Raw genomic sequence first — 24940 nt, 5'->3', positions numbered from 1 at the left:
CAACATTAGACTTTGGATTGCTGTTAAGAGAAAATATCTAATGCATTATTCTAGTGAGCTTGATTAAGTATATTTTTAAATTAAGTTCTTGTTCCTCATATGGGGACAGGCATGGGTTTGGGGTTTAGGTACACCAGTATGACATTATTATTTTTCTGTGTATGGATACAGGTTCGTGTGTGTGTGTAAAATTTTATATATATTTAAATTATAGAAACAATGATACTTACAATTGCCAATAAACAAAATATTTAAATACCTCATAATTTGTTAAAAAAGAAGACTCATAAATTCAATATTCATTGACTTGGCAAATGTCAATATATAATGAGAATAACATTCAACGTTCAGTAATCTTCATATTGCCCTTCATCAAGAGCACAAAAGTCAACATTTGGTTCAGTTTCATCTGAACCATAATGAGTTATGGTGCCGCTTCCACTAGCCATGTCGTGTGTGGAAGCTTCCCCATTCAAAGAGACTTTTAGCAAGTTGTGCAACACTAACATATAAGTCAACGCGCTCAAGAGTTAAATCCCAATAATTAGTGGGGGATTGGGCAACCCTATCTCATGGGGATTTGGGGGCAACGCAAGGTTAAGGGGAACCCAAATTAAGGCCTTTAAAACCACACAAACCTTCAATGCAGATACCATCTTCATAATTTTATCACTTTAGGGCAAAATTAGGTATTTGGCAGTTTTTTGTTTATAAAAACCATTTTTTTTCTGTAACAATTTTCTAATGTCTATGTGCCTAATTAAATATATTCTCATTTTCTACAAAAACTAGAATGTGATGTTTAAACCTTACATGTATGTTCCTTCTTTGTGCCTATGTTTAAACAATAGAAGTGATGGAAATGTTGTCATTGATGTCAAAGATGATTAGTTAAGGAATTGGATAGTTGTGATTTAAATAAAAGAGCTTAATACACAATCCAAATGGAAATGCTATCGTCAAAGGTACAAAGACCATATTATCATTAATGTCATGTATTCGTCATTGATATCTACTTACCATGTTAAGAGTCATATTGATAATATGCAGAAGGCATTTAATGAGATAATAATAGTAAAGCATTATAAGAGTACAGTGGTTTAATTAAAGAGAAAGGATCAGCAATGGGAGTCTAAACTATATAAAGACACACAGGATCATCTACTGAACCTTGGAAGACAGCAGTGTAGCAATCGATGGAGAAAGATAAATATCAGTGTTGTGGTGACTCTGAAAAAGACATTAAGTGTGGGCACATCGTCCCAATTCTCTTGTTTGTGGTTGAAATCACTTATGAGATGAATTTCAGCGATTAGGAGTTATAAGACAAGCTACAAGTTGTTTACAAGGAAGAAAGTATAGACCATAGTTTTAAAACTCGTGGACTCGCCACGGACTTGCCACGGACTCGCGAGTCCATGGGAGCCACGAGTCGACTCGCCAAGGACTCGCGAGGCGAGTCCTGGCGAGTCCATATGAAAGACTCGCGAGTCTTTTGCAAGGACTCGTGCGAGTCTTTTGCATGGACTCGCGAGTCTTTCAGATGGACTCGCGCGACCCAGAAAAAATGTCATGCAAGCTTTAAAATTGAGTTTAACATGTGAAAAAATTTGGTCTCTCCGTCAAGATTCATATATGGGATATAACATTTAAGTATAAGTGCTTTAAGTTATATTCCATATATACTGTCAGGATGTTTGAGAGTGGTTTCGGACCTCCAGGAGTTATAATGCAAAATCTAGTTTTTGGAGGATTCTTCAATTTTCCAAACTTAGTCAAATTTCAGGATCCTTCGGCGATGCCCCTTGACCCCAACTTGGGGGCGTTGCCCCCAAACCCCCGTCGAAAAATATAGGGGGAAATTGCGCCGATGGAAGTAGGGAAAATTTAACCTCCGAGTCTGATTAGGCTCCATATAAAAGCATAATTAGCATTGAAGAAATCTTGGTATTATACATTTTAGAGTTGAAAGTCTAAAACTATGAGTAGGTGACATGTGTAATGTTTCAATTATGGCTCTTATGTTCTCTAAATGCATTAATTTCTTTTTTTTTTTGGTAAAACTACGGTTTTTTTTTTTGCTGAGTCCTTGCCGAGTCTTTCACGAGTCTTTCACGAGTCCGAGTCCGAGTCCAAATTTTTGGTTTGCCGAGTCCGTGGCGAGTCCGAGTTTTTCAACTATGGACTATAGACAAAGGAATTACATGCAATTATAATATGAAGCATGTACAGACAAAATTTTCAATGATCTCATTAAGAGACTCTCTTTACTTAAGGCAGCACTTTCATTGGTGCACCAGCCGGGAATAGAGGTTTGTTATCTCCGGGAGAAAGTATTCTTCAGCGATTAAGCAAATGACCATGAATAGAGATTGTTAAGAGAATTGCAGACTTCAGTATACAAAACATATGATCAGGCGGTCAAAGAACATTAAGGGAGCAAAGATTATTTAAAAAAAAAAGGAGAACAGACAACATATGGAAGATCATACTTCTGATTTTATTTCCTGGCAGATTATGGTTTCATTGCAAATAACAAAGCTGAGTCAATACGAAGGTCCACAGTATTACTGTAATACGTAGCAGATCATTAGCAAACCAAACCAACAATAATGAATGATTATCGTGGGTATATGAGATTTATTAAAAACCCGATCCTTGCTTTCATTGCTGATACGAATTATAAGGCGCAGCGCTCATTATCTTTGACAGACTCAAAAAATTATAATTAATTATCGATTCACTTAGCGGTTGTTCTGATCGATTCATAATTATCGATCATTATGTGGAAGAATCGATTATAATAAAAGACTTTTGAATCAATTTGAAGACAGCGATTCATGTTATATAATGCAGTGATCAGATTAAAAACACCGGAAAGGACTACGGGAGAAGAAATCGAAGAATTGGGCAAGAAGTGATAAGTAAAAGAAAAAGGAGACGGGGATTTGTACTGTCGGCAAATATAGTGCAATGAAGATTAGATAATAGAGAGTCGGTTTACTTGTGAAATGAATATGAACTAACCATGACATTGACAAACAGAATAATAATAAGTTTATATTTGCAGTGAACAAAATTACTATAATACAATATGTATCAAGAAAATAACACAATATGATGAATACGTATTAAAGGTGGAATCGTGATTATTCATGAAGTGATTATGATAGCAGCAGAAAGTCGACTTCATTACATGCCGAATTTATTGAGAATGAAGTATGAAAGAAGATGCGACTATGTTAGAAGATAGCGCACATATTCGACTCTCCAATAATAATGAAAGTCGAAGTGTTTTAGCCATGAGAGTGATTTTAATAGTAGTTGACTATGTGGATTTCATAAGAGAAACTACGATGGGATTAGAAGTTTTGAAAATCAATATTTATTTCAGATTCCCATGTTTGACGTCCAAGATAAAATCATTAAAAAGAAAGTTCCTAATGATATTAAAAATAGTTATTATAACTAAGAGAAACAACGGAAGCTTAAAGGGTGTGATTCATTTTGAACTAATATAATTTGTTATTATAACAAAAAGACAACTCCTTTCGAAAGAGTCATTCACTCCAAGAGAAGATATTAAATAGAGAACTTACTTATGAAAGGAGTAAGTGATTGTGTATAGTGTTGGGTGCTGCGGTTATTATTCTGAAAAGAAAAATACAGGTGTGAATTATATGAATAAGAAGAAGAGTACGTAGAGTTAATAAGTCTGAATTTATTTTCAGACTATGATGTGGATGTAGAAGAAAATAAAAAGACTGCACATACATAAGAAGCAAAAAGAAGATGTGAATTATGAAAATATAATTCTAAAGTCATAATTCTGAAAAAGGGTGTGTTGTGCCTACAGTAAGATAACCGTTCAATTAGAACAGATGTAAAGTAATATAAAGCAGAGGAAACGTATCACAACAGACATGAATAAATGAGGTTATCAAGAGAGTTGTGTGTAAGCCTTGAAGATTATCATCTACACCAAGAATAAAGTGCAGATTTGTGAAGGCCTATATGAACAGATTTATGAAGATCTGCATGAACAAATTTATGAAAAGTATAAAGAAGACTATCACAGGCTTATGAAGCATTTCTAAGAAATAGTTTTCACTAGTTTGTATACAGATTTAAAGGAAATGTATATGCAGATGTGAATTGAGGAGTAGATATACGCAGATTTGTGGAAGAGAGTATATACAGTAGTGAAAAGAAATATATATATATATATGTGTGTGAAAGAAAGTATATGTGCAGATTTGGAAAGATTGTAATGTCCATCATCCGTTGTTGAAGCAACATTAAAAGATGGAAAATCAGATTTATATCCAGTGGGTTGGTGCTCACTAATTCTGGATTGGGGAGTTGGTGCTTCCAATGGGTTGGTGCTCATGAAATCAGATTTAGGAGTTGGTGCTTCCAGTGGGTTGGTGCTCACAAACAGAGTTAGGGGTTGGTGCCTCTAGTAGGTTGGTGCCTACAAATATTGTAATAGAAGAATTATATAAAAGCATTATTTTGCCGTGGTTTTCTCCCATAAGGGTTTCCACGTGTATATCTTGTATTCTATTTTGTTATATTACATGTGAATGTTGATCACCAATGAATATGTTTATAAGACAAGTTATATACATGTAATGGAAGTTGAAAAAGTTTAAGTTGGTGAAATTTGTTGTTATACTGATTCACCCCCCCCCCCCGCTCTCAGTATAACCGTGTGCTCTTCAAGAAGGATATTTTGTCATTTTCTAATTTATTTTTTAATTTGATTGAATATTAGAAAATGCTTAAATGGCTTAAAGACGTTAAATCAGAAAATGCAGAAAGACCAACACGTTGTAGCAACAAACAGAAAACACCATCAATAGAAAAGAAAAAAGCATAGATCGAGAAAAAATATTCAAGCTAACAAATTGCAAACAAGCCTAGGGTGTAAACTGAAAAAATAATCATGCCACAACTACACCTTGTGAAGTCAACAAAAATCACACTGTGAAAAAACAACACGAAAAATGCAAGTACAGACCCTACAAATAAAACTATTATGCAGTTACATGAAATTTGGCATTTTGAACTCCAAAAAATTGATGGGAATCAAGAAAAACTAATCAAAATCGGCAATCAAAGTGCTTTCATAAAAATCACATTTTTTACAAGGAAAAAGTCTAGATGATCCACTCTAATAGACTGAAATGTTGGTGATAAGTGATGTATGGGACTGCAAAGTTGGTTGTAACATTGAAAGCTTATTAAAGGAATCTACAGAGAGACAACAATAGCACATTGCTGCTAGCTATTTCTCCTTTCATTTCAGATTCCACATTGTGCAGGCACTCTTCCAAATATAGCATAGTTTGTCATCTAAAGAAGAAGACATCATATCAGAAGTCCCACTTGATCCTCACTTCAAAACAATATCCCCTTTGTTAGGAATTTTCCCTAGTGTGCAAGGATTCTTGCCTTGATCTCTAGATTGTGGCCCTATAATTATGAGGCTTGACATTGCAAAATTTTATTTTTGTGAGCTTTTTGAAAATGTAAAGAAATCAAAAGAATTTGAATAATTTCAACCTATAGAGAAAATTTATGAAAAAACATAAAGTCCCAATAACACACTCAATATTGACCACAAAAAGCTGAAATTTGGATTGTAGCTTTCTTGAATGACTATCCAATTTCAAGTGAAAAAAAAAGGCTGAAATTTTCAAAACGGTATGCAATATAGAGGCAATTCTTCAAAACTATCGTTATGTCCAAATTGAAGCTCTAATACATTACTAACAAAATTACTTGCATATGAGATGAATGTAATAGGAAATAAGATGCAACTACTTGATAACAATAAGCCACTTAAGAGTGAGCAACCTCAAAAAGTCTTCAATGAGATCAAAATTTGCAATATGACAATCAAATACTAACCATTACTTCCCCATATATATCCTCCACATGCCATGAAAACTACCTAGGTTGAACTATTACCAACATGAAGCTATAAAAATGATATGATGACTTAATTTAAAGGTTATGCAAGTCATAAGTGGCTACATTTTTTTTTTGGAAGTTTCGGATTTTGGCTCTGCTAGGGTTTGAGGTTGCATGTTCCATTCTATGTGTTTCAAACCGCATTTACTGGCTGGAGTTGCTGCAACGAAACCACATGGCACCACCAAGCAAATGCCCCAGCAAGTTTGTCCCGAAAGTGTTTCACGAGGTATGTCCTCGCCCGATGTTGTACTTCCTGTTCAGGACTTTGACAATGCCTGTGACTGGCTTGAAAAATGTACTTTGATAGGATATTTTGTGGGTAGGATCCCTCCTAAAAGCATGCTTCGTGACTGGGTTGCCAAAGCCTGGTCTCCTCATGGAATTAGGCTTGATGGTGTCCAAAGTCTCACGAAAAGTTTTTTTTGTTTCGCTTTTCAAACCCTTCCCATGTCGAGGCTATTCTCTCTCATGGTCTATGGACTGTTAGGTCGTCCCTTCTGGTCTTGCAGCGCTGGTCTTGCGATTTTTCTGTTTCAGATGACAAAAAATTGCGAGTTCCAATCTGGGTTGAGTTCCCTGGTCTTCCTTTGCCTTGTTGGCCCTTCATGCAAACCATTGCTCAATCTGTTGGCAAAGTTGTCTGCCTCAAGCCAGACCGTTTTTTAATGCTTGGCCTCAAAAGAGGGTATGTGTTGAGGTCGACCTTTCTCGCGACCTAAAAGAAACTATTGATATTCAAGTGGGCAATAACACCTTCACCCAGAAGGTGCTTTATCTGAACCTACCCAACACTTGTTATCGATGCCAATCGGCGGATCACAAGATCAGGGATTGTCCCTTGGCAACTCCGAAATTAAAACCCCTTGTTAAGGAATCTGGCTCTCGACCAGTGGAGGGAGCCAAGAAGGATGAATGGACCACTGTGGTTTGTAAAGGAAAAACCCCTGCGGTTTCGGCCCAAAAGACTCTCGTTGGTTCTAGTTCTCAATCGACAACAAATCCTCCTGTGCAGTCTCCGTCCTCCCAGGCAGCCCCCACTCCGGTTTCAAACCCTGCTCAACAGGGGAATGCTTCTTCTGAGGGTGTTGCTCGCCCTCCTTGGGTGCACACTCCTCAGGCTGTGTCTGCGATTTCTGCTCCACACTCTCTACGTCGTTCTCGCAGCCCTTCAGGGCGTGCTGAGACTGTAGATGGTGGTTCAGAAAAACGGCAAGTCATCTCCAGTGGGGAACAGGATTTTTTACGCAATAGCTTCTCCTCTCTTGGGGACGAAAATGATATGTTGGTTTTGTCATGAATTACATCTCATGGAATGTTCGAGGTCTCACAGACCTCGCCAGAAAGTATTATGTTCAAGATGTTCGTCAATATATTGTAGGCTTGGATTTTCTTTGCCTCTAGGAAGTTAAAATTGCAGGTTTCATGCTTAATGCTACATGTCGTGTTATTTGGCCAGATAGCCTTGTTTTTTCGTCCCAGCATGAAGCTGGTCGAGGGGGAGTCGTCACTCTCCTTTCACCTCGGTGGTGCTCTGCAGTTATTTCTCATGGGGTTGATCCCATGCAACACGTCGTCTGGGTTTTGCTTTCTATTGATAATCATTCTGTTGGGATCGTTAATGTTTATGCTCCGAATGATTCGGTTGAAAGATCGTACCTCTGGCAATGGATCGCGGATAATCTTCCACCTGCCACTTGGGTCATGTGTGGGGACTTCAATATGGTTGAGGTGGCTTCTGATAAGGACGGTTTTTGCCTTTTTGCTAGACAGCTGGAGAGCGGGAAGCCTGGTACTATATGCGCAATAAATTGGGTCTTTTCGACCCCAACACCAACCGCCGCCGTCCTGGTGGGGTCTGGCACACTTGGTCTAATTTCAGAGCTAGCTCTGACAGAATTCTTAAAAGGCTTGATCGTGCTATGATATCTGCGCAATCTTTTTTCTCTTTTTCTGAAGATCTTGATCTGCCCGTCACTCCTCTTGTTGATGTGACGCTGTCAGACCACTTCCCCATAAAGTTTAGCATTGAATGGCAGACAGCTAGGCAGCGTCCTTCCAAAACGCAATTCTACCTCAACACGTCTCTTTTGCACCATCAGTCCACAATGGCCCACATTCAAAGAGTGTGAAATCTTGAGCCAAGGCCCTGTCATCACACTGGTTGGATTGAGTGGTGGCATGATGCCATTTCCCACTCTGCGAGGTTTCTGCGCATTTATGGTAGGCAACTTGCCATCTACCGCAGGCGGTCGTATGATGTGACCACCAAAGCTCTACGTGCCGCCATAGAAGCTTTGGCTTTGAATCCCTTTGATTCTACCCTGCAACTCCGTTTAACCCAGCTCCGACATCAGAAGCAAGTTGCTGATAGTCACTCTGCCAGAGGAGCTCAAATCAAAGCAATGTCCCGTCATCACACTGGTTGGATTGAGTGGTGGCATGACGCCATTTCCCGCTCTGCGAGGTTTCTGCGCATTTATGGTAGGCAACTTGCCATCTACCACAGGTGGTCGTATGATGTGACCACCAAAGCTCTATGTGCCGCCACAGAAGCTTTGGCTTTGAATCCCTTTGATTCTACCCTGCAACTCCGTTTAGCCTAGCTCCGACATCAGAAGCAAGTTGTTGATAGTCACTCTACCAGAGGAGCTCAAATCAAAGCCAGATTACACTGGCTAAAGGTAGGCGATAGGGCTTCTAAGGAATTCTTCCTGGCTCTACGTGCCTGTCAGACCTCTGTTGGGATTAAGAAAATAAAAGAGGGATAGGCTCTTCTCACCGAGTTGCATGACATATTGCAAGCCTTTGTCCGTCATTATGAGAAGGTGTTCACAGCGCAGGGAGATTCTCCAACCAAAACCCAAGCCTTACAAGATTGCTTAGCTGTTGTTCCCAAACGGCTCTCTGACTCGCAACAGGCCTTTTGTGATCTCTTACTAACCATTGATGATCTCAAAGAAGCCGCTTTTTCTATGGCAGATGACAAAGCCCCGAGTTGTGATGGCTTCCCCTGTGAATTCTACAAAGCTCTTTGGCCTTGTGTTGGTCCTGACCTTCATAAGGTCTATCTGGAAGCTTTTCATTCCCACTCCTTGGGAAAAATGATTAATCAAGGTAACATCAAGTTTATCCCTAAGGCTGGGGACCCAAAGGACATTTGCAATTGGCGGCCTATCACCTTGCTTAATGTCTCTTATAAGATCATTGCCAAAGCTTTGGCCCTTAAGATTCGGCATCTCCTACCGCTTATTGTCCGCCCGGAACAGACTAGATTTATTAAATCCAAGTTTATTCTGGACAATATTATTGTTGTTTGGGAAGGTATGGATTGGGCCAGACGCTCTCAACAAGGGGCAATCTTTCTTAAGATTGACTTTGCTAAAGCGTATGATCGCATTGAATGGCCTTTTATCTTGGCTATGCTCAAAGCCCTAGGCTTTGGTCCCCGGTTCATCTAGTCTATGCAGATGCTATTCGGGGATGCCTCGGCTTGCATTACCATTAATGGCCGGCAGTCTGAGGCTTTTGGCCTTTTTAGATCCATTCGCCAGGGGTGCCCTCTGGCTCCTTCTTTATATGTTCTTGCAGCAAAAGGGTTTGGTTACTTGCTAATGCTATCGTTGTTGGGCGTGTCCGTGGTATCTCCCTGCCTGAGTCACCTTCCTAGCTTGTCAATGGCCACTTTGCCGATGATTCCTTTCTCACTCTCATTGAGGATGAAGATAACGTGCAATCCGCTCTTCAGTGTCTTAACACTTTTTGCTTGGCTTCTAGTTCGGCCATTCAGTGGCACAAGACGCAATGTTACAGACAGTCCTTTCTTCCTGCTCTGCCTTGGATCCTTCAGTATGACTGGAAATGGCTTCAGCATGGCGAAATATTTCTCTTTCTGGGCATTCCTTTTGCCTTCCAAGCTTCGCCTTCGGATCTCTGGCAGGCAGTCTTAGACAGAATCGAGAAAAAGCTTGCCTACTGGATCACCAAGCCCCTCTCTTTGGCTGGTAAATTCCAAGTTTGTTCCAAAGTGTTGGCCGCCACCCATGTTTACTATTCTTCATGTTGGGCTCCTTCAAAGGCCTCTTACATGAAGTTGGAAAGACTTCTGCGAGCCTTTCTTTGGGCCTCTGAGTCTAACCATCATGGTTTTCACAGGGTTGCTTGGGAGTACTGATGTCTCCCCAAGGAATCCGGAGGACTTGGCCTTATTTCCACCCAGAACTAAGGGCTGGACTTATGTGCTAAATGGGTTATTAGAGCCTTATCTGGAGACGAGGCCTGGAAAATTCTTCTCCGACATTGCATTTCTTCAAGCTTTCCTTCTAAAAGGCCAGCCTGGAAGGGGATAGGCTTGCAAACCTTGCTCACCATGACAGACCCTATTCAGATACAAGGCACTTTTGTGGTCAAAAGTATCTGGCGTGCTTGGGAAGCTATCAAGCCTTGGCTGCGGTGGGCCGGCAATGGCTTTCAGGACGGCTTATCCATGAATCAACACAACCTCTAGTGGTCCCCTCTTTTTTAGGTGCAAGGGTTACCTTTGGCCAAAATTCAAGGTGTCAGTGCTCTGCACTTTCACAAGTGCGGCATTCGTACCCCTAAGGATCTTTTTTCCAGATCTACTATGAGCCTTCAGTCTTGGGAGGACCTCCAGGTCCAGTTTCGCCTATCTCAGCGAAATCGGCAGACTTATGACCTTCTGGTTTCGGCCCTTCCCTCAAATTTGCTTCATAAGCTCGATATTTGGTCTGTTAGACCTTGGTGGAAAGACTGGAAGTGGTATCCCTGGACTCCTTTTACCAACTACAAACCCAAAATGGGTTATCTCTGGTTGGTTCCTCACTTGCCTATGGCTCATACTCTCAACCAACGGTGGCACTTGCAGTCTTCCCAGACTGCCTGGAGATTCAGGTTTTTGGCTGTCTGGTCCGCCATCACCGAGCCTAAGATTGCTCACTTTGCTTGGTGTGTTCTCTTTCAAGGTCTGCCTTTGGGTTCCAGACTCAAGCATTTGGGAGTGCCTGACCCTTGATGCCCTTTTTGTGGTCACCCAGAAACTTTTATGCACATCGTTTGGTTCTGTAGAAGAGCTCAACAATATTGGAGTTCGATTCATGACTTTTTTCGGCCTTTTCGGCCTGAGCCATTTTCCTGGCACATGGCTCTTCTGGGTGAGTTGCCTAGAATCCCCTATAAGTTCTCCCAGATATGGCATGCTTTCAGAATGGAGATCCTTTTCACTCTTTGGAAGGATAGAAATGTTGTTATTTTTCTCACAGCTGCTTGGATATTAATGTTTCGCTTTATGCTAATGCTTGCCTTTGTAACAATGTATTAATGCAAATTCAGGTTCAAGCTGACAAGGTGGCCCTTGAGGGGGCCCACCTTCAGGAGCTCCTTCAACACTGGGGTAATGCCCCTTGTGCAATTGCCTAAGTACCGTCGAACTCTGTCTCTCTCGAATGTACTCCGCCCCGTGGCCGCCGACGCGGTCACAGCTCCTCTGCCCGCCGCTCTCAGACCCCGTGGTCCTAGCCTCCCCACCGCCCATCGGGCGGGAGAGATGTTGCTTGACGTCGCCGGTCGGCTTCCCCGCTGCGGCATGGCTCTAGCTCAGGGTGGCCCTCTGATGCTCCTGTGGCCTTTGCTCCTCCTGCTGTTGATTCTGGGTGGCCCTCTGCCACCACCTCCAAGTTTCCTCGCCTGGATTTGGCGATCTCGCCTCCCAAGCAAGAGGAAGGAGAAATTGAAAGAGATCCTAAAGATGGGTGGTCTGTGCCAGACCCAACTCCTAGCCTCGCTGATGTATGGGGCAAAAAAAGATGACCCTGATCCTGCTTTGGCTGCCTGAGGAAGTTTTTTGATGAATAGATTGTTGTTGTTTTTTGTTTCCGGCCACTGGCCGAGTGACTCTCGCGGGGTGATCTTGTATCCCCCGGCCTTTTTTTGTGAATATGTACTCTAATATTTCTTATTAATAGAGAAGGCCTATTCATCAAAAATAAGTTGGCTACAAATATCCTAATGCATACTATAGGTGAAGTGTATGGCATCTACTACCATTTGCAAATTATGTATTCTACTGATCTTATCACCCATCTATAAAATTCTTAGAAGGGATTACCACAAAGATACAAACCAACACTTTTTTTTGGATTTGTCTTGACTCTATTTGGTGCATAAGTTATCTTCTCAATTTACATGGGCCAAGATCTAGATGGGAAACTTGTAGTTCTATTCTAATTGGACTCGGCATGCTGCTACCCCTCTCCCACCCCTTTGAATTCCCCTGTAACTACTACAACAAAAAATGACAGAAACCCCAGCTCTAAGTTTTTGTTCATAACATATGGTGTATTTACAGCAACGTAATGCAAACAATAATGTTGTTAATTTAAAATTGAAACTGTATCATTAGCAATTCTCCCCTTAACAAGGTTGTGGTTAATGGGAGAAGTTGCACGCTCGACTGCCACTAGTCTCAACAAAGAAAGAAGAAAGGCGTCTAGTTATATCACTTTCCTGTGAGGGAAGTGATATTGCTACTGATAATGACACTTTAAAGAAAATGTGCGATTTGTCGTGACTCCCAACCTACATGGATTAAGATGTCTTGAAAAAGTTACATTGTAGAATCCTAAGACCTATGGCATGGTGTGGATAAAGTCTAAATTTGTATTGCCTGCTACAATTGTTTAAGAAAGCTAAGATTGTTTAAAGCACATAGAATGCATCCACCTGAACAAGCAAAACGACATTCTTGGACTCTATAATTTGCATCAGTGTCTTCACTCCTCCATCACATATAAAATCATTTCTTTGCATTCCACCATCCTCCTTGCAGCAAGCACTTTCCAGAGCCATAAGCGCAACCTGGTAGACAGGTAAAATTGTCTCAGATACAGATAAGGTTGTCAAATGTTTCCACAAAATAGAAAAATATTGAGTACACAAAACAAGAGGGAGAACCAATAGGAAGATCTTCACCAGACGAAGTTTGTTGCATGGACTGGTTCTTATAACAGAGAGTAAAGGTTGAACAACATGAAGTTGAAGCAATCTATTACGAGATTCTGCAGTCTTATCTAGTAAAACATTAATGGACTCAATAACCTGTAGAAAATAACAATTTAGAGCTGTAGAGGCCTTTGTATCATCAAAAGTAATAATTTGTATCAAATATGTGACTATATGAAAACATACAAGTTCTAAATAGCTTGACTTTATTTTGCTGAACATCTTAGCAAGTATCAACAAAAAATTATGAACAGGAAAAACAGTAATCAAGCTCACTTAAAGTATTTGCTGAAATTTGCACCTGTTTTATTAAGCTAAAGGAAAGGCCTACTTAACTGCACCAATATTCAATATTTTCAAAGCTTGCCTTTTTGCAGATCCTCTTGCTGGTTGTACAATGTACCCAGACAAGCGCTTGATTAATTAATCCATTGTGATGCAATTCATGAAACATTCCTGCTCCATGCAAGTGAAAATAAAATTCAAAGCCTATCCAAATAAATGTAAACAAAAATTATTGCAGATAATAAGAGGCGCTTTAAAAAATGCTTACCAGGTAAATCAGAGTCACAAAGACAGAGAAAAGTGTCCATGCACAGATTCTGCTGAGGTTCTTCTCGCTGAAAGACCATAACACTCAAAATTAGAAGTTATAGAACATCATGATTTCTTTCTGTATGAATAATGAATAGCATTGGATTTACTGACTGCTTCGTGGAAGATTAATGCCAACTTTCTCAGAGCCCCAAGTCGCAATGCTTCAGAATGTGTAGTTGGGCAATGGCGAAGTAAATTTCCCAAAGCCAACAATGCATTAAAGCGTACAGAAGAACTTTCATGAGAAAGAAGGGCAACTAATTTGTGAATTCCCCGAACATCTATGAGCTGCAACACAAATATTTCATCTTAATGTAAATATGTCTTTATTCAATAGAATCACCGCCAACATTAGAGCAACTCTTAACATATTCGTTAAAATAGCTATGCTTATGCTTATATTCAAACCTTGCCTTTAGCAAAGATTCTTTTGTTGGAAAAATTATTTGAATTGAGAATTATTGTGCATACCTTGTCTCTAAATTCTTCAGCATGTTTTGATCCCCCTGCAGTAGAAAGAGCAAGGAAATATGAAGCTCCAGCCAAAGCTCGACTACTGACTTCTTTTGATGTCAGGATATGAAGAACCCATGTGCAGATCCATTCATCATAAAGTGCTGAAAGCTCATTTTCACTGTTACAAGCTCCTGACTTGCCCTGTTAAAATTTTGTTTCCCCAACAAAATGTGAGAAAATAGAAGATCAATTGACTCTTCAACACTTTGTATTTTCGAAGTGGTAGATCTTTCATATCAAATATTTTTTTGAGATTATTTTTAAAAAATAAAGATTATGGAAGGAAGAGTAATACTAAATCTTCCAAATTAGTCAAAAAGCTATATGCTACAATTAACTTTTGAGTGTTCAGCGTGCCTGAAGGTAATCCTGACATCTTGATCATTCACAAATAAATAGATATGAATAAAATACATTTGCACTGTTGCTGTTCAAAAAAAAAATCCATAATTTATAAATAACAAATAACCGAGTTTGAGGATAGGGAAAAATTAAAGGTTTAATATTTTTAACAATGTTTAAAAAGATTAGTTTAAAAATTAAAAAAAAATCAAGCTAAAGTAATGATTAGTTTTGGTCACTTAATAAGAACTATCACTCACATGCCTCAAAAATCTAATAAAAAACTAAGCATGTCACTGGTCCACGAGATTTGAGATTAGAACAGCTTAAGGATTGTATGATATTTTCATACATTGATGCAGTACAAAAAATTTCAAGGTTAGAAGCGATAATATTAATTTACAAACAGATTTCAATCTCAAGCAATACTTACTTTCATCATTAAGGAAAGTTTATCATAACTCAGAAGATAGCAGTAAAATTAAAAGACGGCACATTTTAGTGGTGGGCAAGATTGAATGTAATGAACAACTGAGGCTTCTCTGACATACCAACTGGCAAGATAATTCAAGCTAAATTAAAAATTAGAATATGGCATTTAAGGAAAAAGATCAGAACCTATAGGATTCAAATTCTCAATAAAAAGTAGATTATTTTTAATTTTATAGGTGAAGTTAGATGGTAAAGGCTTCTGCAAAATTTTTGCCACCGATACAAAAATAGTATTTTACAAGTATCATTAATTAAAGCTAGAGTAATGAATGATTGTGTACTTTACATGCCTATGAAAGTGAAGATTGCTAACAACAGAAGGATTATGTAATGTTTAATTTAAAAGAACATTTCAAGGCCAGACATGGTGCAGCAGTAAAGTGCTGCCCCGATAAAAGTGAGGCCTCGGGTTTGTGTGAGCCAGCAGAGGAAGTGGAAGGAGTTCGAAACATAATGTAGAAGCAGGATCATAGCACCGGAGGAAAAAAGAGAAGGTTGTCTAATATCAAAAATACAATAATTTAAAAGAACATTTCAACCAAAGTAATACTTGATTTTCACTGTTTAACAAAAAATATGATAACTTACAGGATTATAAATTTACAAACCAGGTACTTTACCACTCTATGACGTGGAGAATCTGAAAAATCAAGGGATTTGTGATATTCTCAAGCAATATTACAACAAAATAAATTATTCCCCAAATTTTTTTCATTCAAAATAAAATTTTAAGCTAAAATAGTATTTAAATGACATTCAAGCTTCAAAAGTTCATAATTTTTTGGATATAAAACTTCCGCTGAAAACAGTGTGTAAAAAGAAAATCAAAATTTCCAATTTCCCATCCATCATCAGGATGACAATAATCATTCGTGACTACTGTCACTAATTCATCCTTTACAAAAATAACTTTCAGAGACATGATGTTTTATTTACCTGCAAGGCAAGAAGCGATCTCCTTACAAGTTCTGATAGCAAACTTGCTAGTGAAAGGGACTGGAACTCTATGGGCTTTTTCTTGAGAATATCCACAATTTCAGTTGTAGACATCTGTGGAAGCTCATTTTCCATCCGACAAACCGAACTCAAACCCTGATCCACCAGCTTTAAAGTTTTAAGTTTAAAAAACACTCCTCCCGTATCTTAACAACAAAATATGATATATCCCAAATTCAAAACACAGAAACCGCTAAAACAAATTGCTGCTCTACAAACTCACTTATATTCAAGAAACTTCTAAAACAACTGCCGATCAAAACACAAATTGTTCATGTCTTCCTCTATAAACTTACTTGAATTCAACAAATATGTAAAAGGTATTCAGTAAAATGCAAATTCATGCTCTTCTGCTTTATAAATTCGCTTCAAATCAAGAAATTCATAGAACTGTTGATCAACATGCAAACTTTTGCCGCCCTCCTCTATGTGTCCTCTTAAATTCAGGAAACGTATAAAACATGCTGATCAATATGTAAAGTTCTGATGTGCACTCTATAAACTTTCTTAATTAAACAATTTCTAATAACACGGTAATTAATGTGCAACTGTTTTTGCCCCGCTCCAGCGACACGCTTAACTTCAAGAAATTTGAGAAACTTACCGAACAGCATGCAAACTTCTGCTGTCCTGCTTTATGAACTCCTCATATATTCAAAATTTCACCTTGTAGTCCAAAATTTTCAGTATAAAGCCATTCATACTTGTGTGAGAAAAGAATTCTAGTATCGAAGTTTGAAAAATATATTTCACCGTCTTCTGCATAATCCTTGACAAAATGGAGCAGAAAAACTAAGATATTTGCTCGGTGTCAGACGTAACTTTATTGGATTATAAAATCATCTTGACAATTTGATCCATTTCAGAGCTAACTTTTAGCAATAAAAACCGTTATGATAAACTAGTTGATCTGTTTCGCGGCTAAATTTCTGAAAACAAAATAACCTAAACTATTTGATCATTTCCAGAGCTAAATTTCTGAAAACAAAATAACCTAAACTATTTGATCATTTCCAGAGCTAAATTTCTGGAAAACAAGTACCTAAACCACGTGATCCGATGCAAGCTAAATTACTGAAAAGTTCAAAAAAAGAAAAAAAAAACCTAAACTATCTGTTCCATTTTAGAGCTAAATTTCTGAAGAACAATTAACCTAACAATTTGATCCGTTTGCAAGCTACATTTCCGAAAAATGATCAACCTAATCTATTTGATTCCTTGAGACAGTAAAATTTGTTTCAAAAAACAACCTAATCTTGGTTATCCATTTCGAAGCTATTTTTTGCCAAATTATTCACGTAAACTATCTGATCCATCTCAAGGCTGTTTTTTTCAAGAATATTTAAAAATATCATTCAATCCGTTTCAGAACTACTGTTTTTCAAAAACATTAACTCAATTTTTTCATCCGTTCCAAAAAGAATTTTAGCAAAGCAGAAATATCGACCTGAACTACTTAATGAATTTCGGAGCTATTTTACCATTAACAATAGACTAAACTATTCGATCCATTTCAAAGACCTTTCTTCGCCAAAACATCAAACCGGAGCATTCGACCCATTTCAGAAAGATTTATTTGCAAAGAATATCAACCCAAGGTACTTGATCCCTTTTACAAGATTCTTTTTTTGAATTAAAGACATACTAAAACACATAAGTCATTCGATCTATTTCAAAGCGATTTTCTTCCAAAAAAAAATACTAATTTCAGAGCGATCTTTTTGCAAAATTATGAACTTAAACCATCGGATCCATTTCAGAGGTTTTTCCTTTTGAAGCATCGTACTATTTGGGATCCATTTTACATAAATTTCATTGCTTTTTCACAAGCTTTCAGCAGCATACAAATTTTATTTAATAAAATACTTTTCACAGAGAATTTTCCACACCTTTTGACAGATCCTTCGTCGAAAATATCGGGAATTTCAAAGAGATAAATGGGCATTAATAGGCACCGGAAAGCTTAACAAGCCATTATCGAGCTTTGTATATTAGGTTTTTTAATATATATTTATCGTGGTGCGGTTTCTCGGGCCGAAATATTCTCTGTATTTTTTAATCTCTCTATCTTATCTCTTCGTTTGTTGAAAGTGGTTTTTTTTTAATCATTTTGGTTGTGAAATTTGTTGAATTTTTATTCGTTCAGTTGGGGAGGTGAAGTCCAGAATGTTTTGCTTTTGTTTGCAAATTGTCTATAATGGTATTATCCATTGAATTTATGAATTTCCGTTATAAAATTTGTATTTTTTATTTATTCCTCTACACTTCTATGCAATTTTGCATCTGTTTTTTATTATAAGTGTTTTATTAAAGATATCAGATTTTTATGATTCATAATATTTATTGTATGTTATTAGTACTTGCAGTTAATTAATTAGTTATTAAAAAATTTAATTGAATCATAAACAAATTTTAATTTATTTTTTTTTTAATCTTTTTATTTTTGATAAGAAATGGAAAAATAACATCATTTTCTAAATAAGACTAAATTGGGGGGCGAAAGTGCGAATTTTGGCAGATCTGATATAGCGAAAGTGCAAATTTTGGTGACTCCCGACATAATTAGTATGTCAGGTCACGATCCGCCAGGGGATACCGCTGGCGTCACAGGATGCGTGGGATATTCCGATACTGGCGAGGTGGCAGGAAATAAGGATGATGACTCAACGACCGGACAAGTTACCAGGTGTGATCCGCCCTTAATCTCTAGCCCTAAATTTAATATACCGTTTAAATTTTCGGCTGCTTCAGTACCCCGTAGTATTAATTCATCTGCTGCGAAATCAATCCAAAACGCTGCCAACAATGTGTCAAAACCGAGCCCAAACCCTGGCAATAAGTCGAGATCTTTTCTGGAGGCAGTTGCTAAATCTTCTCCTGCAATCGCTTCTGGTGCTCGATTCGCCAAACCTGCGCAAAATGAAGTCACAACAAACGATAAGCATCCTGGGGACCCTTCTGCATTTCATGTTACTCCCAATCCTGAAATGTTGAATGAGATTATTAAGGAAAAAGAAAGGTTGAGTAACATAGCCATTTTCTTCTTTGCGGTTGAAATTGATAAAGTGCCTGCCAGAAAATTTTTAGACAACTGGTTTTATAATTATTGGAACTTAAAGCTTGGTTATCAAATCTCGTTTTGTAGGCAGATTCAGAAAGGATTATTTGTTATATTTTTTGTCAATAACGATTCTCAATAGGCTGTGCTAAAAAAAGAGTACTGGACGGTTGGCAACACCACGTTTAGGGCTCTAGCTTGGAATGCAGAGGCTAACCTTGATGAGGTGGTTGCTCTTTCGGCTCCAAGATGGGTCCTCATAAAACAAATTCCTCCTTTCTTATGGCGTTTTATACCTCAGCCGGTTGAACCTCTAGGGAAATTCCTAAGAATGGATGATTTTGCTCGGTTAGTCCCGCATTTAGATGCAAGGGTTCTTATTGCTCTGAAACCTGGTCAGGATCTACCCAAAGAAATTAACATATCCATTGTTAATGAGCAAATTTCCTGCCCTATTGAAACCCTAGGTGGTTTGAATGCGTGTTTTTTATGTAGGAAAGAAGGGCATCTTAGGAAAGATTGCCCGATTATCAGAAATAAAAATCAAAAAGTTATTAACCCTTTTAACCTCCCCATTTCTAACCAGCCGATTCCACCTTCCTCTACTAAAACTAATCCTATGCCTTCCCTAAATGCTCCCTCTCAATCTTTCCCCTCTCCGATACAAACAACGGTCTCTCAAAATGTGTCATTTACCAGCATTGTGGATACAGATGGTTTTCAAACTGTTACAAAAAAAAGGAAGAATCGGTCAAGCAAAAAGGACTCGACCCCTAATATGCTTCTTATATCCCCTCCTTCAGCAACTAATATGATTACTAATGATGTTGCCAAACCCTCTACCTCCCCTCTGACTGTTCCTAAAGCTCCCACCAAACACACTTCCTCAAAACAGAACCCCCTTGTGAAAGATTTTAAAGAGATTACGGATGATTTCATAGTTGAAGTCATTCCGGCAACCCCTGTCGCTAATAATCAGTTTTCGGAGTTGGAGGCTTCCTCCCCTGTTCTGTCAGATGATGAGGACATCCTCACCGCTAGAAGGAAAGGAAGACCTCCAGGATCCAAGAATAAAAACAAGAACAGTAAAAAGCAAAATCAAACAGACTCTAAAGATGTTTCTCCTATGGAGGACATTGTGGGTGCTGAGGCGTCTAATGCTCTAATCATGTCACAATGAATTGTGTTTCTTGGAACATTAGAGGGCTGGAATGTCCTGATAGAAAGTTTATTATCAAGGATTTTATCAAGTCTCAAACTAATATTGATATGATTATGCTGCAAGAAATTAAATCTACTGGATTCAATCTTGAATCCAATCTTAATTTTATTTGGAGAGATGCTATCAAATTCTCCACTAATCACCCTCAGGGTAGGGGTGGTGTGGCGATTCTTCTCAGCCCCAAATGGGGACCTAAGATTAAAAGTTTTGGCTTTTCTCCTTGTAATAGAGCTATTTGGTTAATCTTTAATCATAATGATATGGAATTTGGTGTTTGTTTTGTTTATGCTGCCAATGATTATATGGAAAGAAGCTCGTTTTGGACTTGGCTCGCCTCGCTTCCTGACATTCCCTGGATGTTTTGAGGTGACTTCAATATGGTTGAGAATCAGGAAGATAAAATGGGAGGTCTGCCTTTTTCTTGGAAAGATCAGGAAAGACTTACCTGGAACAACTTTAAAAAAGCTAAATCCCTTTTTGATCCTTTAAGGGGAAACAAGAATAATAACCCTGGCCTCTGGTTTACTTGGTGTAATTTTCAAAAAGGTCAACACAGAATCTACTCTAGGCTTGATAGATTCTATCTTAATAGCAATTTCTTTTATGTGATACCTGATAAAAATAATAACTTGGTGCTTGTCTCCCCTACCACCCTTTCGGATCACCACCCTATCTCTATATCTGTTAATCTTGGTTGCTCACCTAATTCTAGTAATCATTCTGACCATAAATTCATTCTTAACACTAGCCTTCTTGAGGATAATGGCATTCTTGCTGCCATCTCCATTATTAGACTCATCAATGAGTCCCATTTTCCCTCTCTATCCTATATCCATAGGTGGAATCTTGATGTCTCTGCTTGGCAGAATTTTTTAAAAACTATTGGCCAAAAGAAGGCCAAAGATTATAGGTTTAAGGAATCTTGGCTTAATAATAATCTTTATAATGCTGAGAATGATATCCAAAATAATCTGGATGATCCTTATCTCTGTCACCAGCTTGCCCATGCTAAAAATGCTCTCAGAAATCATCAACATTATAAAGCTCTTGGTGCGAAAATTCGTTCAAGAGCCCATTGGCTTCAATGTGGAGATAGAGGAAGTAAATTTTTCTTTAATCTTATTAAACATAAGTAAGCTAAAGAGTCTATAGATAAACTGCTTATTAACAATCACTTGACTACGGACATAGAGATTATAAAGAATGAATTTGTTGAATTTTATAAAAATCTTTTTACTTCAGAGGATACTCAGGAGGCTAGGGCCCTTAGAGACCAATGTAAGAATCTCATTCCTAATAAGATCTTGGCTGAGGATGCTTCTAATCTTGAGCAGCCCTTGTCTCTAGAGGAAATTGAGAAATCCATCAATTCCCTTAATAATGATAGAGCTCCCGGACTTGACGAGCTGCCTGCTAAATTCTACAAGGCCAACATCAAATGGATTAGCAAAGTCTTAATTAATATTTATAATGAAGCCATTGATACCGGAACCCTGGGTAGGGACATTAATTTTGGTATCATTAAGCTTATCCCTAAGGAGGGTGATAAATCCCTTATTAAAAACTGGAGGCCTATAACTCTCTTAAATGTTTCTTATAAAATTTTGGCCAAGATTATGTCAAACAAGCTCGAGGCCATTCTCCCCAAATTTGTTTGTCCTACCCAAACTGGATTTGTGAAGGGTAGATATATTTTAGAGAATCTTGTTACCAGCTGGGAAGCTCTTAACTGGGCTAAGCATTCTAATCAAAAGGTTGCTATGTTCTTGCTGGATTTTGAAAAGGCTTATGACAGAATTGAATGGAGCTTTATTAATACGATGCTCCAGGCCTTTGGTTTCCCGTCCTTCTTTTGTGGCATTGTGAATATGTTTCTCAAGGATGCTCATGCTCAAATTGATGTTAATGGTTCCCTGTCTACTTCTTTCCCTTTGGGAAGATCGATTAGACAAGGGTGTCCTCTTGCTCCCGCCCTTTTTGTTATTGCTTCTGAAGCTCTTTTTTATATTCTTAGAGACAACACTTTACCCCCAGTTGTTAAAGGTGTCATTCTTCCTAATAATAAAGAGATTATTAACTGTCAGTTTGTCGATGATACTTCTCTGTTTCATGAAACCTCTGAAGACAATTTTGTTGCTATGATTAATAAACTTAATTTCTTCTGTAAAATTTTAGGAGCTAGATTGTCTCATGCCAAATCTATTTGTCTTGGTTGGGATGATCAACCTCCTAATTGGTTTAATAAATTTGATTTCCAATGGGGTGGCCCCTCTAAAATTGTCAGATATTTGGGTATCCCCTTTTCTGTTGACCCCTCTTTGAAAGAGATGTGGGCTTGGGTTAAGGATAAGATCCACAATAAACTAAACAAGTGGCACAATAGGTCTCTATCTTTTGTTGGAAGGATCCAAGTCTGCCAAAAAATTCTGTCCTCTTACAACATTTATTATGCCTCTGCTTGGATGTTTAATGACTATCAAGTTATGGAAATCTAGAAGGCTATAAGAAATTATCTTTGGTCTGATGGGAAGGGAAATAAAAAGATGCATTAAGTCAATTGGAAGTGGTGTCATGTTGATAAGCTCCTTGGGGGCCTGGGGTTGAAAGACCTGAGACTTAGCGGTCTTGCTTTGGCCTCCAAATGGATCTTTCATGCCTTGGAGGGAGACGAGCCTTGGAAAGTTTTGATTCATAACAATATTGAGAGGGGATATCCTAAAAGTGCCAAATTCTGGAAAAATCTTCCTCTCACTAATCTCATTTGTGGTGAATTTCCTATTACTGTTCAAGGCTCAACGGTCTTTAAATCCATCTGGAAAGCCTAGAACCATGTTAGGCAATTCATCACTAACAAAGATTTTTTTGATAATAAAACCCTCCACGCTGAAAGGTCCATTTGGTGGAACCTTAAGCTTGGTGATAAACCTCTTGCTCTTACCCAAGGGTGCTCGGCTAAGTATTGGGCTAACCTTGGAATCAAGCAATTCATTGATATCTTTGAAATGGACAGACTTATCCTTTGGGATGATCTTAAGAATAAGTTTAAACTTCCTGATTCTCATAAAAAGACTTATAGTATGATTGTTAAAGCTAGTAAAAACATTCCTTTTCTATGTCATGTGGACTCTAATAGTTATTTAAAGATAAAATGGCCTGATGGTATTATCATTTCTAAGCTTAAGGCTAAGAATATTTATTCTGTTTTAAATTATAATGTTGATGTTATCAATCATGTTAACAATATTTGGAATACTGATTTGGATATTTCTTCTTGGAAAAAGTATTTTGATTATCTTTGGAAAAGCTCCATTGATCCTAAAATTAAATGTTTTAAATGGTTACTTATTCTTAATAAGCTTCCTGTTAGGAGCTCTTTCTCTGATGTTAACTATTGCACCATTTGCAGAACCTCGGAAATGGGAAATCATATTTTCTTTGAGTGCAGTTTTGCTAAAGAGGTTTGGTTAATGTTCGGTATTTCTATCCCTTCTAATTTCAATTTCTTTGAAGTTATTACTAGGTTTATCTCTAATGCTAAAAAAGATGTTAACATGTTTTGGGATATTACCTCATCTAGCATTTTATGGCAAATTTGGAAGTGCAGAAATGAAGAAAGGTTTCAAAATATCCCCAGAATGCTTACTGAGTCTTTTCGAAGTCTCACATATTTTAAAAAAATTTCGCAGATTCAGATCACCATGAAAATCAACAAGGCTAAATTCAAAAGGCTGCTCAAGGACGGTCATGCTACCTTTTTTGCCAATGACGTTAAGAATGGATATTTCTGGAGGTTGCATTTGGATAATATACATGATTTCAATCAAACTTTCAGCAGAATTAGAAAGGAGATTAAAAGAAGACCTCACAATGCTACTAATGAGTCGGTTTACATGCTGAAACAAATTCAAGATCAGAAAAGCATGGTGTGGATGGATGGCGCTATGGGTTGGTTGGTTTGGGTGGACACCTGGGATGATGTGCTTTACTAGTTGTCGTAATTGAAGTTATATATGCTGCTGGTTCATTGTAAATACTCTTTTTAGATGGTGTGAGGCTTAGCCTCTGTTCTCTGATACTCTGCGATCTCTTGTATTTTTGATCTCCTTATTCTTAATATAAAAAAAAATCTTTTTATTTACCAAAGTGTAATTGTACAATTTTTAACATTATAAATTATGAAAATTATTTTTCTATACACTTATTGGCTAAATACAATTTAGCTCTTATAAGCCGATTTTTAGGAAAATCCAAAATAAATAGTTTTAGTGGCAACTATATAGCCAGAAATATAGACTTCTGACCAAATTTAATGGACATTCTTTATTCACTTTAACAAATGACATTTACTTTTCACTCCAATTAATGAGGAAAATAAATATAGAATTTTAAAATGTTATATTATTTTAATAACATATTATTAGTTCCTGCCAATATGCAGGAATACTAATGCATTCATATGGTGCATTTTATTTTTTAAGGTAGCCAATCATTGGAGACTATTTTTTAAAGTTTGTTCATATTTCTATAGTTCCATTTTTTGCATATTTCCTTAGAATTCAAATAATACTATTTATCTCCTTTCTTATTGGTGTATTCTGCAAACAGTCATTGCAAAAAATGTATTTTCCTAAATTTTTAATCAAAAAATTTAACAACCATCCAAAATGTCAATAAATTTTTTGGTCTCCTTCATAATGATAAATGGTCCTTCAAATCCACAA

At 37.7% G+C, this 24940-nt stretch overlaps 1 protein-coding gene across 1 annotated transcript in view; it reads right to left on the bottom strand.

Annotated features, from left to right (window-relative positions):
* LOC131077958 (uncharacterized) overlaps positions 1-17438 on the bottom strand; it is a 41817-nt gene extending 24379 nt beyond the window's left edge. The window contains exons 1-8 of the mRNA XM_058015556.1: positions 17421-17438; positions 15880-16047; positions 14065-14250; positions 13705-13881; positions 13550-13616; positions 13364-13452; positions 12967-13092; positions 12718-12852 (exon numbers count right to left, since the gene is read on the bottom strand). Of these exons, the coding sequence (XP_057871539.1) occupies positions 12718-12852; positions 12967-13092; positions 13364-13452; positions 13550-13616; positions 13705-13881; positions 14065-14250; positions 15880-16047; positions 17421-17423 (951 nt within the window). The 5' untranslated portion in view covers positions 17424-17438. The remainder of the gene's footprint in view (positions 1-12717; positions 12853-12966; positions 13093-13363; positions 13453-13549; positions 13617-13704; positions 13882-14064; positions 14251-15879; positions 16048-17420) is intronic.
* Between the last annotated feature and the right edge of the window lie 7502 nt (positions 17439-24940).

This window comes from Cryptomeria japonica, chromosome 5 (genome assembly GCF_030272615.1).
Source record: "Cryptomeria japonica chromosome 5, Sugi_1.0, whole genome shotgun sequence".
Classification (NCBI taxonomy): Eukaryota; Viridiplantae; Streptophyta; class Pinopsida; order Cupressales; family Cupressaceae; genus Cryptomeria; species Cryptomeria japonica.
This window is presented reverse-complemented; position numbering and strand designations above follow the sequence as displayed.